At 35.7% G+C, this 20,715-nt stretch overlaps 1 protein-coding gene across 10 annotated transcripts in view; it reads right to left on the bottom strand.

Moving 5' to 3' along the window:
* The window catches only part of LOC133175862 (twitchin-like), a 79,320-nt gene that overhangs the window by 6,075 nt on the left and 52,530 nt on the right, over positions 1-20,715 (bottom strand). For all 10 annotated transcript variants that reach the window (XM_061311000.1, XM_061310993.1, XM_061310998.1 and 7 more), the window contains 51 exons: positions 19,926-20,100; positions 19,676-19,781; positions 19,114-19,310; positions 18,680-18,852; positions 18,323-18,452; positions 18,063-18,211; positions 17,670-17,805; positions 17,453-17,560; positions 16,942-17,136; positions 16,722-16,826; positions 16,388-16,582; positions 15,651-15,950; positions 15,073-15,354; positions 14,608-14,910; positions 14,333-14,483; positions 13,986-14,137; positions 13,399-13,517; positions 13,099-13,264; positions 12,865-12,947; positions 11,454-11,673; positions 10,968-11,156; positions 10,663-10,776; positions 10,453-10,557; positions 10,166-10,363; positions 9,894-10,005; positions 9,538-9,710; positions 9,159-9,347; positions 8,892-8,981; positions 8,561-8,733; positions 8,303-8,432; positions 7,864-8,166; positions 7,496-7,607; positions 7,111-7,283; positions 6,710-6,994; positions 6,183-6,348; positions 5,693-5,847; positions 5,510-5,575; positions 5,226-5,319; positions 4,856-5,059; positions 4,295-4,436; positions 3,818-4,017; positions 3,508-3,660; positions 3,245-3,290; positions 2,975-3,052; positions 2,722-2,824; positions 2,390-2,507; positions 2,094-2,266; positions 1,806-1,857; positions 1,505-1,649; positions 1,044-1,224; positions 126-344 (listed from right to left, as the gene is read on the bottom strand). In XM_061311000.1, coding sequence (XP_061166984.1) covers positions 126-344; positions 1,044-1,224; positions 1,505-1,649; positions 1,806-1,857; positions 2,094-2,266; positions 2,390-2,507; positions 2,722-2,824; positions 2,975-3,052; positions 3,245-3,290; positions 3,508-3,660; positions 3,818-4,017; positions 4,295-4,436; positions 4,856-5,059; positions 5,226-5,319; positions 5,510-5,575; positions 5,693-5,847; positions 6,183-6,348; positions 6,710-6,994; positions 7,111-7,283; positions 7,496-7,607; positions 7,864-8,166; positions 8,303-8,432; positions 8,561-8,733; positions 8,892-8,981; positions 9,159-9,347; positions 9,538-9,710; positions 9,894-10,005; positions 10,166-10,363; positions 10,453-10,557; positions 10,663-10,776; positions 10,968-11,156; positions 11,454-11,673; positions 12,865-12,947; positions 13,099-13,264; positions 13,399-13,517; positions 13,986-14,137; positions 14,333-14,483; positions 14,608-14,910; positions 15,073-15,354; positions 15,651-15,950; positions 16,388-16,582; positions 16,722-16,826; positions 16,942-17,136; positions 17,453-17,560; positions 17,670-17,805; positions 18,063-18,211; positions 18,323-18,452; positions 18,680-18,852; positions 19,114-19,310; positions 19,676-19,781; positions 19,926-20,100 — 8,086 coding nt within the window. The remainder of the gene's footprint in view (positions 1-125; positions 345-1,043; positions 1,225-1,504; positions 1,650-1,805; positions 1,858-2,093; positions 2,267-2,389; positions 2,508-2,721; positions 2,825-2,974; positions 3,053-3,244; positions 3,291-3,507; positions 3,661-3,817; positions 4,018-4,294; positions 4,437-4,855; positions 5,060-5,225; positions 5,320-5,509; positions 5,576-5,692; positions 5,848-6,182; positions 6,349-6,709; positions 6,995-7,110; positions 7,284-7,495; positions 7,608-7,863; positions 8,167-8,302; positions 8,433-8,560; positions 8,734-8,891; positions 8,982-9,158; positions 9,348-9,537; positions 9,711-9,893; positions 10,006-10,165; positions 10,364-10,452; positions 10,558-10,662; positions 10,777-10,967; positions 11,157-11,453; positions 11,674-12,864; positions 12,948-13,098; positions 13,265-13,398; positions 13,518-13,985; positions 14,138-14,332; positions 14,484-14,607; positions 14,911-15,072; positions 15,355-15,650; positions 15,951-16,387; positions 16,583-16,721; positions 16,827-16,941; positions 17,137-17,452; positions 17,561-17,669; positions 17,806-18,062; positions 18,212-18,322; positions 18,453-18,679; positions 18,853-19,113; positions 19,311-19,675; positions 19,782-19,925; positions 20,101-20,715) is intronic.

Genomic DNA, 20,715 nt, shown 5'->3' with positions numbered 1-20,715 from the left:
AGAGAAGCATTTATGAAATACATGTGTATCAGACATGGCTTTCAGCATATCTGCACACAAATGAAATTTTGAATGCTTTGAAAAACATCATTGAAAAAATAAATGATATTGAATATTAGGCTTACTTTTCCTCTCTGAGCGGTCAGATCGCCTGGAGGAATAGGAGCTTTCCTCGACAGTTTCTTCAGTGTATTTCCTTGAGGAGCGACTTGTCTTCGTGGATGAGGAGTAGGAAGATTCGCTGTAGCTGGAATCCTCATATCGACTGCTGTAACCAGATTTTGTCTGGCGTACACTGCGAGATTTAGCACTCTTCCTCAAGTCAAGTCCCTCATGAGCTCGGTCTGAAGGGAATTTTTTTTTTTTTGACATTTCAGTTTCAAAATTATATTTTGCAATATGAACAAGTCAACTGATAGTGTAGAACATGAAATATCAAATTCATATCTGATTACACTAAGGACAAATGTGATTCACATACATGTACACACACACACACACGTAACACATGTGGGACTTCAAGTTTCTTAGGTGGTAATACAATCTACACGTAATGTGTCAAAGACTACTTATTATATTTCACACATAAATATGAAAAGGTAAATAATCATTCTAATGTTTAGAAGGCTAGAATATGTTATAAGTATTGTCAGGCATCTATCTGTTGAAACTATTAGAAGACATATTATGGTGTGAAATATTGTCCATTACAATGTATGTCTTGTTGTTTTCCTATATATAGATATACAGTATTCTATTTGTGCTATCTATAAGACTAGCTACAGTGTTGATCAGAATCAACCTAAACCATCTGTATAATACCTTTTCTGTCTGTTCCTGCACAACAAAATCAAGCCTAAAGATTTGCTCATTGTGGTCATGTTTATGTAAGTGTAACCTTCTTTGAATAAAATTTATCAATATACACATATCCTCAATCATAAATTCACTTATAAAAAAAGCATTAAAATTTGTATTGAAAAAATTCCTTCAGAGTTTTGATTTTTCATGGAAATTGTTCAATAAGCTTTAAATGTTTTTACCTTCTACAACAACGTAGCTGGATGTTTCCTCTGTTCCAAGTTCATTGACAGCAATACATGTGTACGTTCCGGTGTCTGACACATGTGCACACTGTACTTCCATTGTACACACACCACTGGAATATGTACACAAGTAGTGGTCACTGTGGGTGATGTCACGACCATCCTTTGTCCAGGTCACCTGATATAAATAAATTTTTCAGTTTATACCTTATATGGACAAACAGTAAAATTTTTTCTTCATCAAATCTAACTTACAAGTGTTTAATGAGTGTTTTACATAATAATGTATTTCAACATTGTCTGTCCATCTTTAGAAATTTATTGCTGGAAAAACTTCATGTACCAGTAACTTTTCTTGAATTTTCTAAGATACTTGTCAGAGGCCATCGTAACAAGTATGATCTTTACCATTATTAAACATCTTTTTACTGTGTAAATTTTCTATAGATAACATCTACCTTTGGTGTTGGTGTACACTGAACACAACAGATAAGTTTAAACTCCTGTCCAGCCTGGATCAGACGAGGACGCAGGCCAAAGTTGAAGTCAGGCCGTTCCTCTTTTGGTTTCTCTATCTCTCTCACCATGGACGGTGGTCTGGATCTAAGTACAAAATCAATGGAGGTGATTTACCATTCTTCCATGTAACATTTTTTTATCTGTTGATACTTTTTTGTTATTTTGTTATAATACAGAAAATACAGTATCCATGTATCTAAGATAGCAAACTAATAATGGAAGGAAAAAATGTTGTTCTACCTGCGCATTGGTGTGGTATCCCTGCTGAGGGGAATCTCTCTCTTAGGAGCAGCTGAAATTTTAACAAAGAATACACTGTGATATTAATCTATTAAGATACATGACAAAAAACAAATGTCATTGTTAGGTTATTTACCAGATTTTTAAACAAAAACAAATTGGTAATACATGTGTGAGGTCAAAAAAAGCACCAAAATCAATGTTAACACCTTTATAAAGATCTTAAAACGTCACCAAAATCAAGTATAAATCAGTTCTAAACAAAAAGATCATTAATTACAGACTTACGTTCTACTTTGAGTGATGCCTTCTCTTCACGTTTTCCAAACGAGTTCTCGGCTATAACAGTATAAGTTCCAGCATCCTCCTTCTTGCACCGACTGACCTTTAACTCGTACTCGGTGCCCGAATATTTCTGCATGTGCTTCACACTCTGAGAAAGAGCACCTCCATCAAAATGCCTGAAAAAAAAAAACTCCAAGAATTTCAAATCAAATATTGAGACTAGAATCCATATAACTTACTGATGCAGTATACACTACTGACACAACTACATACAGTTTTTGTTTGTAGACAGATCTTACCAGGTGACAATGGGCGCAGAGGCAGCAATAATTCTACAGTCAAACTTAGCAATATTGCCTTCTCCAACAATAACATTTCTTGGACGCCTGATAAACCTTGGAGCAGCCTCCTTGCGATCTATATAATAAAACATACATTATTTCATACAGTTTTTAAACTTACATTATTTATGAAATATGGGTTTAAATTGAAAATCTTCAGTTGTCAGTAGTTTTCTTTACATGAATCCAGATCATTTTCTCTCCCCTGCAACTTAAAATTAGATACAAATGCACCTATGTAAATGTTTTTGTAAAAAGTATTATATTTCATGTAATGGAAAAAAAATTACCAAAGTAGGCATCATAGATGTTGTATTCCTTGGGACGATGTTTCCTGAGGGAGCTGAAGTTAGCCAAGCGTCCGATAGCTGGCATAGGTTGTGGCCAGTCAGCCTGTATACAAAATAAATCAATCAAGGTTTATTTGCTGTACATCCTTCATTTTTTATTACATCACTGCATGCTATATCTCTTTAATACACAACAAGTGTAATTTTTTCAAGTTTTCCGAGAGAAATTTATTAATCCAATCAGCTGACTTACATATCGTTCCTTGATCCTGGCTCTGATTGCATCATAACGACTAGATGGAATTCTGGTAGTCCTACTGCTAAGATCACCCTGATAAAAAACAATAACATATAAATATCAGTCATATTGTGCTAATACATGTACTTTACAACAAGCTTTTAAATTAGAATTGGAAAAAAAAATTTACTATATCTGAAACCATGTTGTCAGTGCAAGCAAAAGATTTATCTAATGTTCCTATAAGAATAAAATTTATGAGCAAGCAACCACAGAAAAGTTTACCTTCAGCCATGCATGATCTAAGCAGTCATGGACAGTCATTCTTTCTCTGTTGAAAAAAAGAAACATGCATTACCACAAGTAAGAACTTAAAACTTTTTTTTGTATAATATTACTTGTAACCTGAATCAACTGATTTTTGGAAAAAATCTATTGTGTAACATTTTTGTGTAGTCCTGTAGCAAGAAAAACTATTTGTAACATTTTTTTGATAGAGATCCTATAAAGCCTTTTTTGTATTATTTTTGTGAGGATACTATACTTACTGAGGCCTTCTGACGAGGAGTCTCCTAATGAAGTCCTTGGCCTCAGGAGAGACTTGAGAGAAAGCCTCCTCAGCAAACTCCCAGTCACAGCGACCTACATTCTGTAGAGTCTCCAAATCATCTTCACCAGCAAAGGGAGATAATCCACTCAACCTAAACAGAAGAAACACATGGTACAACGTACAATTATAAAATAAGAAGAAACAATATTCTTTAAGACACTTGTATACAAAAAATGGGCCTCTAACTCAATGTTGATATTACATAAGACCTCAAAAAGAAGAATTTTCCTTATTCCAAATGTACTCACAGTACGTAAGCCAGCACTCCAACAGCCCACATATCTGTGTAGAAACCAATGGGTTCTGAGTCTACAATTTCAGGGGCAGCAAACTCTGCTGTGGCTGTGGTCACTTTAACTATCTCATCAGGATTCAGTTTGGTGGCCAAGCCAAAGTCAATCATCTTCACATTGGTGGACTTCTTTGTTTCACACATCACATTTTCAGGCTACAAAAAGTAAAAAGAAGTCAAATCACAATATGGAATATTTTTTATATGATTTACACAATTTTACCCCTAACAATATTCTACAAAATCAGTGTCTATTAATTTTACTTTACTGGTACATCCTTTTAATCTTCTACGTTTTTTGCAAAACTTGCCACTTACACCTAACTATGCAATTACTTTTGATCATGAACTAAATAAATTTAGTTAAATTTTCTCTCTTGTTTTGTAAGTTAATGTGAAATGCACAAAGGTCCAACAATTAGAATCAACTGACCTTGACGTCAAGATGGACAATGCTGTTCTCGTGCATGTGTTTGAGTCCCTCGCAGACTTGTCTCATGTAGTTTATCACCTCAGCCTCAGTCATCTTGTAATCCTCCGCAGCTATTCTGTCAAACAACTCTCCCCCAGACAGGCTGGAATCAAACAGAAAGAACTGTAGACTCTACATTCACAGAAGACTGTAAACATGGGTATATTGATGGATTGAAAGTCGGATGATTTCCTAATTTTAGAAAGTTGGCAAATGGAAACTATGAAGGTCTAGAAGTGTCTAAATGATTTCTTTAATGACAATGAGAAAACTGACAAGTGAAACCACTGACAATTTTGTCACTCTTTCTACTTCCACATTTACAGTATACTGACAGTATCACAGGCCTGAATTTGTGCTATCACTGAATGGATACATGTATCAAAAACTAACAAATGAAGTGCATTAAAGGTTAAGTTTCTTTTTTTTATTTAGAAATTGATCATAAATATTTGTGTAATAGTGTGAAGCACATTTTTTTAAAAAAAAACTTCTTACTTGTGCAGATTTAGTTTAACTTACAATTCTAAGATTAAGATCATTTCATGACGATCATCAAATGCATCCTTGAGTTGAAGGAGTTTAGGATGATGAAGCTGGTTCATGATGTTGATTTCATTTTTGACTGTAGCCTTGTCCAGTGGGTAAGGAGTGTTGATAAATTTGGCCACAAACACTCGGCCAGTGGCCTTCTCAACACAACGATGGACTACTCCAAAAGCACCACTGTAAAACAAATTGCAAATCATTTTAAATGTTGAAAATAAACAGAAACCTGTACTTGCAAGTCAATGTTTATCATATTAAACTATCTGTTAATAATTCTTTTATGTCAATGACTAAAAGCTTCTGGCCAAAGACAGAACTGCAGTGTGATTTTAATTTTCATTACCTGCCGAGTTCCTCCAGAATATCATAATAATCGTACACATTGTCTGTTCGGACCTGGACTGGTTGGGGTACATACTTTTTCCACAAATCCTCATCTGTAAGACATGACAATGTAAAATACCCACTCCTAGATTTCTGTTTTTCTTGTAAGTATGTATATATATATATATATATTTTGGGCATCTTAACTTATATTTACTTTAGACAATATTCAGAATTTTTTTTTATTGGATAGGGCATCAGGAATGCCTCTACATTTTTTGCAAATACCCTATGCATACTTACAGAATTTGTCGTAGTCATTAATCTTGGGACCATCATATTTTCCTCTGACTTTTCTTCCCATCTCATCTATAAAGGCAGAGAATTAGACATTCTTAGTTCTGGTATATAATTTAACAATCACTAAACAGCATTGATCTATAAACCCATCCTTAAAGACAAGAAGTAAATAAACTGGTGCTCTACCTTCATGCTTCTTTCTCTTCTTGTCCTCAGAGTCCTCCATTTTGATGGTAGATGTGGGCTCACAAGGGTCACTCTTGCCGTAGAAGTTCTCAGCGATGACTCGGAATTGGTATTCCTTACCAGCTGACAGACCCTGAATGTTGTGGAAGGTCATCCTACACACACAAATACATGTTACTAATTAAGTAATTCACTGCTTACTTAAGCAAGTTATCAATGAGGCTCTCATAAATATACCTTAATAGGCTCAGTATATTGCTGTTTACTACTTCAAGCATTGATGTTTTTCTTTGTTTCATTCATTCAAATGATACATAAAGCTTTTCACAAAGAAATTCAAAAATCCTTAAAATACATATTTGTCTGCCAGAAATTAAAATTTTCTTTCTCAAAGATTGGCATAGCTGTTTACAGTGTTTTTAATAAAGACATAAAAAGGTTGAAAACTCTTATTATTTTATGTAGAAATAACGATTCACATTCTTCATACCTTGTGTTAGCCACTCTGACCCAGTTAGTTCCTGGTGGTTCACATTTTTCAATGTCATATCCAGTGATAAAGCTACCACCATCATTCAGTGGTGCCTTCCAGGAGAGGACCACAGAGTCACTTCTAATGTTCTCCACCACAGGGAATCGTGGTGGGTCAGGACGATCTGAAACACCACAAAATTACACTTAGATATTGCAGATTTACAGTCACTGTGTTAACTAAGACTCAAAATAACATAGCATCAATACACTGACAAGTTACAAAGGATGTCAGTTTAGTAAACCAGATCCACAATATTGTCTGTACAACATGGATGTTCATGGATTCGTGGACTGCATACCCACAAATTAACATCCATACAAATGATGTTTTTGTACATATCAGTTCAGAGTCTTCTGTGTGTATGAGTTCCCACGAAATAACATCCCCATGAGCCAGTAAAATTTTGGTTTCCAATGAACATTGACCTTCATGACTAAAACAATTCCAGAGTATCCACTATATTACAGTTATGTTACACCCACCATTGACCTGGATCTTAATAACAGCTGTGTCAGTTCCAAGTTCATTCTCCAAGGTCAGTCTGTAAGGACCATCATTATCCTTGTTAGCCTCCTTGATGGTCAGAATGGCATGGCGGTCAGTCACTTCCTGAACGTAGTTACGGCCCTTGACCTCCTCTCCATCTCTGACCCATTTTACGGTCGGTTTGGGGTTACCTGTAAATGGTATCTTGATGACAACTGGCTCTCCCTTCTCGAATGTGCTGACGTCCTTAAATCTGGATGGTACATTAATTTTGGGTGGAGCTGTAAAAAAGTATTAACAAATGAAAGGATACGTAACATCTCTACAAACTATTTAAACACAGTGCTTATAGAACAAATTAATTTATTGGCTGATGTCTAAGAGTGAATTAACCTACCTCTGATGCTCAAATTGGCCCTTGACACCTTAGATCCACCTTTGTTGAAGACTTTAGCAGAATATTCATCAGCATCCTCTCCGTATACATCCTTGATAGACAATATATGAAGATTTCCTTCTTCAATGATCTCAAACTTCTTATCATCATAGATTTCTCGAGATCCTTTGTACCTGATAACAGAAAATAGGAATTGCACAAAGTTATCTATATATAGTCAGAATATCAGCCATTTTTGAAAATAAAAATATTTCAACATTTCAAGGAGCTAAGCACCTAGCAATATTTCATTTACACTAGCTTTGTATTTCTGTGCTCTTCAGATTTTCCATAAGGTTACCTTGAAAAAATTTGGAATAATCAGGATTGACTGTATTTGACTTACCATTGAACCTCTGGTTTGGGATTGCCAGAGACTTCCAGCTCAAAGGTGGCATTTTTGCCAGCCACTGTCTGAATGTCTCTAAGACCTTCTACAATCTCAGGGGCTACAGCAGCTGCAACAGATTATGTACACGTATTCAGTGAAACAACTTCAAAATTCATTATTACATTGATTACCATTAGTATTATTATAGCAGATGTCGACAGCTCAGTCAGTTAAATTTGTTCAGGAAAAATGTCATTTCAAGGCAAAATTAAGCTACTAGGATATGAACCTTTGAGTTATAAGTTATTTATTGTTTCAATTAAAACATGTATTTGAAAAAAAAACTTACATGTATTTATTAAAAACAGAGGAATGAAACTTACCATGAGGATCCTTGATTTTCACACTGGTGGATGCTAGTGATGGTTTACTCATTCCTGCTTCATTCTCAGCAAACACTCGGAATTCATATCTTTTATCCTCGATAAGGTTTGGAATATTGATCATGTTTGTAAGACAGGGAGTAAGATTGACACGATGCCAGTTTTCGGTTCCATGCTCACGTTTGTCAACCCAGTAAGACTTGATCCTTCCCCCTCCATCAGACTTAGGTTTATCCCATTTGAGGCTAACGAAATCTCCACCCACTTCTGTGACTTCAGGGGTGCCAGGAGTATCTGGTGCATCTAAAAATACGCATAGGAAAAAAAATTAATAAAATACATGTATGTCAAGAAAAATAAACATTTTGTGGTTTTTACTTAGTGAAGTTTTTCTGTATCTTTTTACAGAGGTAAATCTTATTCAATAAGTTTCACTTACCAAATGGCATTTTAGCTACAATAGGATTCTCAGCTTGCAGAGGTTCCGATTGTCCATGCTCATTCACAGCCATGACCCTGAACAAATACTTCTCATTTTCAAACAGGCCTTGGACATCTTGGTGAGTGTCCTGTCAACATAAATGAACAGGTTATTGATAAATATTCCTTTTATGTAATAAAAGGGTATATCAGGCAAATTTAACATATTCAAATTTGCTCCTGCTTCTAAGACCTTATTTTTGGTTCTTGTTCTTACCCTACAGTGGGAGGATACAGTGACCCAGTAAGGTTTGCCCACTTCCTGACGTTCAACAACGTAACCAGTTATCTTGGCACCGCCTGTCTCCTTGGGAGGTTTCCAAGACAATCTGCAGGCATTCTTTGTAATGTCACTGATTTCCAAAGGTCCAGTGGGGGCAGAAGGAGCACCTGTTACAAAGGAAATCAACACATTCACAAACATTGGCATCAAATTTCAGCCACTAAATAGTTGTTCACTTTACATGAAACAAAAACTACTAAATACATGTAATATTCACAAAACCAAAAAGTACGACTATTAGTATAGCAATAACTGAGTGACTTACTGACAACATTGAGTCCAAAACCAATCGAAGCACTTCCAGAAGGATTGCTGGCCTCCAACTGGTATCTACCTGTGTCATCTCTGGTACAATCTAAAAGTCAATTAAAAAACTCATGATTTAACCAAAGGAGAAGTACATGTAATGTCAATCAGACTGCACAGATAAATAGAATAAACTGCACACTTCAACAATTTTTCTACAATAAAAACTTTTTTCACGTAAATGGTAAAAATATCAGATCTAATGATTGATGTTAATATGAATTACCTTTGATTATTAGTATTAAGTAATCATCAAATGGTGTGATCTTCACCCTGTCACTTTCTTTCACTTCACGATTATCTTTCTTGAGTTTGATATCGAATGGTCCAGTGCCTGAGTAAGGAATCTTAATCTTGAGTTGTTCTCCAAGCTCTACATTCTGGTCTTTGATGTCTCTGTCAAATTTGGGTGGATCTGAAAAAGGTATATTTATAATTCAGTGATTAGTAATAAATTGTGATATTTATAAAATTTCCTGGATATAATTTGTTCTTGTCCATTTGAAAAAAAAAAGAAGAAAAAAAGCAAACACCTATAATTCAACAAGGTAACTGTTAATTTTTTTTTAACTTTCAATCCATTTGATTTATTCAAATTGACATACTTTGAAGTTCTAATCGACAAGTTGCTTTTTCTGATCCAAGTGGGTTTGAAATTTCACAGGTAAATTCTCCCTCGTCTTTATCATAAATTTCATTAATAACGAAAATAAAGACGTCATCCTCTTTAATCATTCTCATACGGCCACCAGTGCCCACAGGAATGCCATTCTTGTACCTGAAAAATTTAATTCAACAAGGATATATTAAACTAAATGTATAGAGCTTCTAAATATACATGTATGTATGTTTAAACTATTACAGATAAAAATTTTCAGGATTTACTGGTTTTGCTTTCAAATGGCATACAAAACAAAGCCAAAACAAAAAAATAAAAAAGAAAACAAAATGCTCTGCTTACCACTGACAAGTAGGGAAAGGTTTGCCATGAACCTCAGCCGTGAAGGAAACTTCTCCTCCAATAGGTGCCTTGCTGTCTGCAGGCTTCTTGATAAATTCTGGGGCTGAGCCAACTACAGAAAAGAATGGTATGAATTTACTTTACATACAAGAAATTCAAATCATGGTCTAAAAATAGCAAAGTAACTCCAAAGAAAAAATTATTAAGGTTTTGAGAAAAACAACGTTTGATTTGATGGTTGAATCTTTTTTGGATAAAAATTGACAACATACCAATCTTTTCCTTGATCTTGTATGCTGGTGAGCACAGACTGGGTTCACTATTTCCAGCAGCATTAACAGCCATAACTCTAAACTCCCACTCTGAGTCCTCGGGAAGGTTGGCGACAGTAAAAGCAGGGTCAGTGCAGGGGTAGTCATTACACTTGGACCACATCTCTGCTCCCTTTGGTCTCTTCTCAACAAGATAGCCTATAAAGTTCATTATTATCATCAATGCTTTGTTGAATACAATCACCATTTGTTTTTCTTCTCCTTTAAAACTTGTAATGTACATGTACCTGTAATTTTAGCTCCACCATCATGTTTAGGTGGCTCCCATTTAAGATCAACATATGTTTTGCCAGTGTTGACGGCCTCTGGTACTCCTGGTGGAGATGCCTTGGCTAAAATAAAAGTTTTAAAAATTGAGGAAAATAAGCATGTAAGATTACTTCATAACAATTTAGCCATTCTTTTAAATATATAAATATTTTTCCAAATATACTTACTGTATTTAGGCTTAGGAGTAATGGGACCGACCATATCACTAGGCTCGCTGAGGCCTGCGATGTTCTTTGCCCTTATGCGGAAATCATATTCCTTGTCCTTCTTCAATCCCTTCACTGTTACCAAAAAAAAAAAAATCCTCTCATCCAACTTTCGAAAAGTAGTACACATTTTAAAAATATTCTTGTAAAGCATCTTATCAGTTTCATATTTCATTAATATGCTAACCACACAACTACAAAGAAATTCACCTTGCAATTCACAAAAATAGATTCCTACATCAGATATCTTGTAAATCTGTACTCACCCTGATAAACACATTCATCCACTGGGTAGTCGTTAGCTTCCTTCCAGCGACCAGTGGTGGGGTCTTTGTATTCCACGACATATCCTATGATCTTCTTTCCACCATCATTTCTTGGTTTGGTCCAAGACAGAGTAACAGAAGCTTCGTCAATGTCTAACACACTGGGATGTCCAGGAGGATCAGGGCGTGCTGAAGAAAATGGAAAGTTGGTTCATAGAATTTTACAACTCCACTCATCAAACACAACACAATTACTTTAAATATATGCACCATTCAATGATGAAAAACCAATGCTAAAACTTTTAGAAATCTCCTGGTATTAACACTCATTCTTAATTTCAGAATAAAATTGATAGTAGAGAAACACTTCATCTCCAATATAAATTATCTCTAAACTACAGTTAAGCCTAAAAAGAACAGTGATCATTTATTCAACAATTCTAAAGCTCAAGAAATGTAAAACGCTTATTGTACAACTGGACATACTGTATGGATGCTGAGCCACAATAGGAAGAGAGGTTTCCAGTGGTTCACTGACACCAAACTGGTTCTCCGCTGAAACCCTAAACTTGTACTCATGTCCCTCAGTGAGACCCATTACTTCATAGTTGGTACCCCGTACAAATTTGCTGACTGGTTCCCACTTTCCAGTGTCAAGATCCATCTTCTCAACAACATAGTTAGAAATCGGACTTCCTCCATCATCCTGCAATGAAACGGACATTAACATAAAGATCCTTTTATCAATTTGACAGCCTCGAAGCTATTCCATTCACTCAAGTTTCTCAGATATTAAACTTTGTGGTCGTAAAATTTTGCTTATTTTTCCCAAGTATCTAATCACAGGTGTTTAATTTACCCAAACATAAAGTTTGTCTTCAATGTGTAAGTTTTGACCTTTTAAATACAGGTAACTCTCGATACCTCGAAGTCTGCGGGACCGAGGAAAAACTTCGAGAGATCAAGAGTTCGAGTTTTCAAGAGTCTGGAATTTTCTGGGTTTGTTGACAGGTTTTAAAATTAGTTTTACTGGATGTAATGATTTTCATGCAGCGCTAACCTTTTATAAAACAACCATATTTTTTCGTAATTCAGATGAATATTTCATTAAACTGAGTAAAGCAAAAAGCAAAAAATGTATATCGTCATTTCATGTATATTTATTTATTCTTCGTAATACGGACATCATACTATGCATTCGTTACATGAAAACAACATTTTACAGCATCGTACATAGCTTTGACTATTCCAAAAATGATCATTGAATGCAGTTCTGTAAGTATTTGTCCAATAATAGTCGTCATATTGACACTGAGGCTGTTTCTGCTTTTTTCAAATTTCATTTAACTTTGACATGACTCGAAATAAAAATTAAATTAGTGTTTTGCCTTTTAATCAATCACTACTTTTCAATGACACTGTGTCTCTAAATTATTGCAAGACAGTTGATGAAAATTATATTAATAGCATATAGGCAAAATATGATTAATTATAAATCAGTTATCACCTTGCAGCATAAGTGTCACCTGAATAAACATAACGTTCCTCGAGACCCGCGTCTTCTACCTGGGGCCATTTAAATGTCCAGGTAAAGGTGCTAATTATATAATCTTGTATACACAAAGCCACTTCGAGGTATCGAGGGTAAATTCTAATAGAATATGCATAGCGGGACTGCATTTTGACTTCGAGGGATCAAGGGTTTCAAGAGATCAAGAGTTTGAGAAATCAAGAGTAAATTTGCTTAGTTATATAGTGGAAAAATTCCGGACCGGAGACTCACTTCGAGCGATCAAGAACTTCGAGAGATCGAAGTTTGAGCCATCAAGAGTTACCTGTATAAAGATATACATGTACACGTACACTTAAATGCTGCAGTACAAATTGACAAACTTACCTTTGGAGCATTCCAGGTGAGGACACAGGAGTCAGGGGTGATGCTTCCAACCTCCAGTGGTCCCTCAGGCTTAGTGGGGGAATCTATAAAGCGGGGACATTTATTTTATGATTATACCAGAAATTCTTGAGAAGAGTGATTCTTTAAAACTATAGATTGCAAGCCATATACATGTATGAGATGGTATGCATAAATCTATCATAAGTATATACTAGAAAAGAGTAGGTTACTGACCGACGACATTAACGTTGATAGAGGCAGAGTCGCTGCCCTTGTCTGTTGACAGGAGGACACTATATCTTCCGGAATCTGATTTTTCAGCTGCTTTATTGAACAGCTTGATTTCTGTAGGGGTGTTCTCAAAACTCACACGACCACCTTGGGAGAGAGGTTTACCAGCCTAAAAAAATCATGTTAACAAAAAATACATTTACGTTCCAATACATTCATTGACATTTTAAGGTCTTGTGCCAAAAAAAACGTTATAACATCCATAAAAACAGATCCCCCCTTTTTGTTAAAATAGAGACTTACCACAGACCAGTCTGCTTTAGGAATAGGATTACCATCATAAGGAATAACAATCTTAAACTCTTCTCCTCTCTTGACAGTGATATCCTTAGGAAGGAAGTTTGGACTGACTTTTGGTGCAACTGAAAAAAAAAGACATTTCAAACTTACTTTAAAATTCAAGGAAATACTATAGATGGCGAAAAATTTAGCGCCCCGTTAACTTAGTTCAATTGTGTAATTACTTAGGTAAATTCTTGAATCCAAAATTTGCAAAATGAATTGTGTAGATTCAAAAATGAGCTTCCATAAAGAACCAACCCTTCTGAGCCCATGGGGAGCCCTGGGGGTCATGGGGCAGAGATCAAAATAAAAAAAAAAAACCTTGTGGCACATCAACAATGAATGGCCAATCTCATGCAAAAAAATATTTTTTCTACCACTTAAATTTTGCATGAGTTCTATTAATAAGAGAGTGGGACACACATGAAGTGGGTTCAAAAGACAGGGATGCAATAATATACTCAAACTTTCTTTGAAAAAATACCGAGCTGATAGATTCCCACCATACCTGGGAACAGAGAGGTTCTGGCAAACTTAATCACACAAACCTGGAGGTTGCTGAGCCTTGATAGCATCTGATGTTTCAGCAAAGTCTCCCAGTCCAGCATTATTAATAGCCGCCACACGGAACTCGTATTCTTTACCCTCAGTCAGACCCTTCACTGTGAACTCGTTGTCCAAAACATCAGCAAAGTTTGCTCTATTATAGCAAGTAAAACATGCACAGAGTATGTCTTTGAGCATTTTCTAAAATTTAGACTAACATGAACATGTATTGACTTTACGTTTAAATCATATTTCATTTTAACTTTTAAAAAATATATAACATACACTGTACATATAAATTTAAGGCCAAAAAACAGAGAATACAGTAAAATCTTCGAAAGAGACTTACTTGGTCCACTTTTTCTCCCCAACTTCCCTCTTCTCCACCTGATATCCTTTGATGGGGTTCCCTCCATCTTTCAGAGGTGGACTCCATTCCAGGGTGATAGAATCAGGGGTGTAAGCTGAGCATTTAGGAGTGCCTGGGGCACCAGGAGTATCTATCAAAGAAAAATAAACATTATTTATAAATGCAACCAAACTTTTTTTTCAATCTTGGACAAAAGATGATTATTATTTTTTTCCTAGAAATTAAAACCAGAAATAATGAAAACTGTTACTAACCATAAGGCAATCTAGCCAAAACTGGTTCAGATGTTTCTAAAGCATCACTGACTCCAAGCTTGTTTTCTGCCATCACTCGGAACTCATACTCAGTACCAGGCTCGAGATTCCTGACAATACATTCTGGAGTATTTATAAAACTGGACACCTTCTGCCATTTCTTGCTGCCAGCTTTGCGTTTCTCCAGAATGTAATTATTGATCTTTTCTCCTCCGTCATCATCAGGAGCATTCCATTGAAGAGTCAGTTCTTCTCCCATGATGTCAACAGCAGTCAGGGGCCCTTTAGGAGCTGCGGGGCGATCTGAAAAAAAGCAAGGGGACAAAAATAGAAACATTAACAAATAGATATTTGTACAATTTATGTCACATTATAAATTATTGATAATTTTTCGAAGGTTTCTGTCCAAAATGACCTGGTAAAACTCCTCTTTTTCTTCACTCTGTTAAAGACTAAATCATTTACCTATAACATTGACATTAAGAGAGCCAGAGTCCTGTCCTGATGGATTTTTCAGTGTCAATCTGTATCTACCAGCGTCTCCTCTCTCAGCCTTTGTGTTTGTAAGGGTAACATGATCAGCAGCCACTTTCAAATGTACACGCATGTCATCTTCAATCTCTTTGTTTCCATTCATCCATACAGCCTTTGGTTTGGGGAATCCTGTGTATGGAACTTCGATCTGGAAGTGCTGTCCAGCTTTTACATTGATGTCCTTCACGCCAGACATGCTCAAGTTTGGCCTTTCTGTTAATTTTAAGAGAAAATCTGATATAAACTACCATGTTAATGTATCATTATGTATAACAACCATATTACCTTAGAACTTCATTGTTGTAATTTTCAATGGTAATGAAATGCAATATACATGTATACATGTAGCTCTCTAGTTTGGGAACAGTTGTTAGACACCTGCATCTACATGTATATGCTCAGGAGGAAGTGTTGTAATACACTGTTAATATATTTAATACAAATATACTAACAGATAACTAGATCACTTGGGCAAAACAAAATGAAACTGTACATTCAGTAAGACAGACCTGGTTGTTGTTCCACAGTGATCATGTTGGTAGGCCTGCTGGGCTCCCCTTGACCGGCCTCGTTCACTGCGATCACACGGAACTGCACCTCGTCCTTCTCCTTCAGATTAGGTACCGTGCACCTCGTCTCATTACCAGGCACCTCCTTACAATCCTCCCAGTCGCCTCCCTTGGATTTCTTCTGAATGATGTAAGAAGTTGGTTTTTTGCCACCATCCTTAGCTGGTTTAATCCATGAAAGGTCTACAGAGTCCTTGGTGATCTTGTCGATATTTGGTTGTCCTGGGGCTCCAGAAGGGACTAAAAATACAATATGTAATGATTTCTTTTTTAATGACATGTTAACATTTTGATCTCTTGAAGAATACTAATCACAAGATTTTATGCTAATTCTGTAGGAAATGCTTCTATAACTGCAATTTAAGAAATGTGTGAACCATAAATAATCCGTTTATTTGTAATGTTATTTCAATATGATAATTTAAAGTAATAAATTTTGAGGTTCAACATTTATTGACTATCTTCAGCCACCAGGTCCTCAACAAAACGCAATCATTAAGGACATGCTCTTGTTCGGGTGAATGGACCATCTATACAGTCTTCATCCTTGACTCAATAGTTTTCATTCCCTGAGAATTTCTATTCATATGAGATGGTCATTGTACCAAATTTTACAAAAACTCTATTTAACTTCTACTCAGAGACATCCTTTCATTCTTAGAAAGAGATATACTTACAGACTTGGTCCCTGACTTGATGTGGGGGCGTCGCCTTGCTGAATTTTCCTGGTCCTCCATCATTAACTGCTGCCACTCTGAATTCTACAACAGTTCCCTCCTGAAGACCCATGACAGTGAACTTATTTTCCTTCACTGGGAAGTTGTTAACTGGTACCCAGTCACCTCCCCTACTTCTCTTCTCAACAACATACCCTGTATTGGAAAGTTTAACAAAATAATGTAGGGAAATTATCAAAAAAGGAAAAGAAAATTATCCAACAGATCTGTGGTACTTTTTATTTATTCTTTGTCTTGAATGCCAAAAGAATTGGTTATTATGAATATTCTTTACCAGAGATGGGATTTCCTCCATCAGAATCGGGTTTGTCCCATGTCAGATCACATGATCTCTTATCATAATTGGGAATCTGGAGATTCTTAGGAGCATCAGGAGTGTCTGGAAATAATTTCAAAAATATGTTTATTGTAGGTAAAATTTCTTTCATCTAATAATAAAGTTCTCTCACTGTAATCTGGTTTATAAATTACAGTTCATTAATATAATTACTAACCAAATGGATTCTTGGCAACAATAGGTCTGTGTGTTTCCAAAGGTTCTCCAGCTCCATAGATATTTTCAGCTTTGACACGGAATTTGTATTTTTTGCCCTCCTTCAGACCCTTGACTGGCATAGTGGTTCCTGATCCCAGTCCTGTCACCTTCTCCCAAGTTGGCGAACCTTCTTCTTGTTTCTCAACAACATAGCCTGTACACACAAAGGTTTAAAAATGCATTAAATGCATTAATTTTTTTCTCCGACTTTATAAAAGTACATACATGTATATATATGTACAAAACATAGATTATGTAAAGTTGTTCTCTAAATATTTATATTTAACTTTTTTTTACCTCATTATTTATGAACATAATTTTCAAAACCATTTTTTTAAAAAATTAAAGTAACATTTGAATTTTCTACATAATAATATACATGTATATGCTGAAATTGCAAATGTTTTTGTGAGATATGTATAAGCATAAATATATATATATATAAATGCACTAGTATAAGTGTATATTACCAGTAATTTCAGCTCCTCCATTGTCCAGAGGTGGTTTCCAGGAGAGTTTACAGGAATCGGCCATCAAGTCAAAGACCTCCAGGGGTCCCTCTGGGGCACCAGGCTTATCTGTCATCAGAAGAATATTAGTGCATTAAATGGTAATACAGTGATGTATAGTAAATGGGAAATTATTCTTATTGAGTAAAGTTCTAGAGATGATATTGAGTATGCATACCAAGGACCACTACAGGGATATCAGCGGACTGTGTGCCGTACTGGTTGGACACAGTGATGGTGTATTTGCCGGTATCCTTCCTCTCGCATTTTGGAATGTGAAGTTTAGCCTCATCTTCATTGCTGGTGCATTGGGCCTGTCGAAAACACCAAATCAATAAACTATACATCTCTGTTGTTAACAACTGCTCATCTTTAGCACAGTACTGAAGTGGACTTTTAATCTATTGCATAGTATTGTAGTGGATTCTTAATTAATTGCATAGTATTGTGGTGGACTTTTAATGTATTGCATAGATTGTGGTGGACTTTTAATCTATTGCATAGATTGTGGTGGAGTTTTAATCTATTGCATAGTACTGTGGTGGACTTTCAGATCTGATAAGATACTTACCCTGTTATCCACTGGACCTCCATTCTTATTCCAGGAACACGTTGGGGTTGGGGCACCAGAGATTCCTATTGGAATAGTCAGTGGCTCTCCAGCCTTGACTCGAATCTCTTTAGCACCAAACAAGGCATCTAGGTTAACTTTAGGAGCCTCTGTGTGACAAATTCAAAGTTACAGACTAACAATTTTCATCAGCATATCATTTTCTTCAAATTTTTGTACAAAACTAAAAATTTTAATTATTTGTAAAATCAGAGACTAACCTTTGGTAGGCTTGGCAGTGATTGGTTTACATGGTACACTAGGTTCAGAATTTCCAGCATCGTTGACGGCCAGAATTCTGTATTCATATTCCTTCCCTTCTGTCACCTTCTCGTCTTCAAACTCACAGTCCTAGTTTAATTAACAAACAATTACAATTACAATCCTTAATGATTATGTCAATGCTACATTACATAAAAATCATGCTTTTTTCATCAGTATTTAATGTATCTCATATATTGAATTACAAAAAAATAAATAAATAAAAGGGAAAATTATGCATGTAAAATTTCTATAAAAAGTAATGGAAACATTCAAAATTGCACTGGCATTAACATTCAGAATTTGATATTACGTACGGGAACAAGTCCTCTGTTGATTGGCGTCCATCTGTTGGACCTGGGTTCCTTTCTCTCCACTATGTACCCCTTGACTGGATTTCCACCATCATTCTCCGGAGGTTCCCAGGCGATGACAATGTGATCCTTGTCCTGTTCAATACATTTGGGCTGACTTGGAGGGAAGGGCTCATCTGAGAGTACAAAGGAGAAATATCATTGATAGTCAATACTTCAAAATTTTATCTTAATTGAGGACTTCTCTATTACTCTGACTTTTTTTTCTGTCTCATTTGCAGAATTACATCAGAATATATGCTTATGAAGATTTCAAAGAGTGCAGCAATGTCTGCAACCTCTATAAAGTATTAAAGCTTAATTCAAATCCAATCATAAATACAATTTACCATCTTTCTAACTTTTCTTAAATAAAACAAGCATGTTAATAACATTACCAAATGGATTTTTGGCAGTGATAGCAAAATCTGTTTCCAAGAACTCTGATTCCCCGTTCTCATTGACGGCAGACACTCTGAAGTGATAGTCATGTCCTTCGGTGAGTTTGGGGACGGTAAATGGACTTCCACTAATATTATCCTTGACTGGTTCCCATCTCCCTTTTTGTGTGTCCTTCTTTTCCACTCGGTAGCCACTGGAATTTGTTGAAACGTTTTTTATTAACTAGATAACAGAACGTTAACATGATGCATGTTTCTGATTGAAAGATATTTTTCCAGCCCCTCTCCCCCCCCCCCCCCCCCCTCCTTTTTCAAAAAATAACCATCTTTCATCTGTAGAATGCTTTTTACCTTTTCAGATTAAGTATTTTATACAACCAAACCTCATTATTTCAAACTTGATGGGACAGAGATAAAACTTATATTCAAGGGTTTGAAATATTGAGGATAATGGTCGCTGTTATAGAAAATAACTTTGACATATCCATGATGTTTGAGATGTCAAAGTTCAAAATACCAAAGTTCAACCATATTTAGTCTAGTTCCCTGATGAACGAACCTGATGGGATTGCCACCAGTGTCTGTGGGCTCCTTCCAGCTCAGGGTAGCAGTGTCCTTGGTAACATTATCCACAATCAAAGGTCCATTTGGCTTAGTAGGTGGACCTGAATAAAACAAAATGTCACAGAATATACCAAAGGTTTTACTACGTTTTATAAATCTTTATGATTTCCTCATGAATTTCCAAAAGGTTTTTCTGCAAAAATTTGAAACTTTATGTGCCAAACATTATCAGAGCAAATACCTACCAAGAACAACAACTTCAATGTTGGCGTCGTCTGAGCCATGTTTGTTGGCTACTATCACTGTGTATTCACCAGTGTCCTTTCGATCCCCTGATGTGTATTTGAGACTTGTCTTCTTTGGCGTGCTGTTGTCGATGCGTACGTTAGAATCGGGTGTTATCTCCTCCTCTTTGCCTTCCTAATTTATTCAAAACAAACAGATTTCAATGAAAACCAACTGAAACAATATGTTTGCCTTAAAACATGTCATGCAAAAAACTGTGTTAAATAATTATGTTAAAAAAATCTCTGTTAAAGAATTAGAGTATGCCGTTTAGCTTCAACATATTAAAATTTCAACATGAGCGCTTTCTTTCTTTTTTTCTTGCACATGATTTGTTTGCCATTGCAGTAAAAGTGCTGCTCAAAATTAAGCTGCTTGCCTTTAAAAGTTTTATCTTTGCTGCTGCACTAGTTTTTCAATAGCTCTGCTTAATACATGTAGCTTGTTACATGGCTGAATGTTTTATGATATGACCCATTATTTGATTCATGTGCTTATTAAATATTTTTATCATTTACTGTATACATTTTAAGGATTTGCAATGAAAAAAAGTAACCAGAGCAAGGAACTGGTTAAAAACAGTAAACAAGAGGCCCATTGGCCAAAATGCTCACCTGAGTCACTTTGACCCTGTTGTTTTTCACAGTTCACAGTTGATTTTTATTTTAATTTCCCCCTTTAATTTCATAAAAATTTTGACTTCATATTGTGGACTTAAACCTAGCCCTAAAAGAACTATGATTTAATCAA

Source organism: Saccostrea echinata, unplaced genomic scaffold (assembly GCF_033153115.1).
Source record: "Saccostrea echinata isolate AGI-Se365-2 ecotype Australia unplaced genomic scaffold, CSIRO_AGI_Sech_v1 ptg000064l, whole genome shotgun sequence".
NCBI lineage: Eukaryota > Metazoa > Mollusca > Bivalvia > Ostreida > Ostreidae > Saccostrea > Saccostrea echinata.
This window is presented reverse-complemented; position numbering and strand designations above follow the sequence as displayed.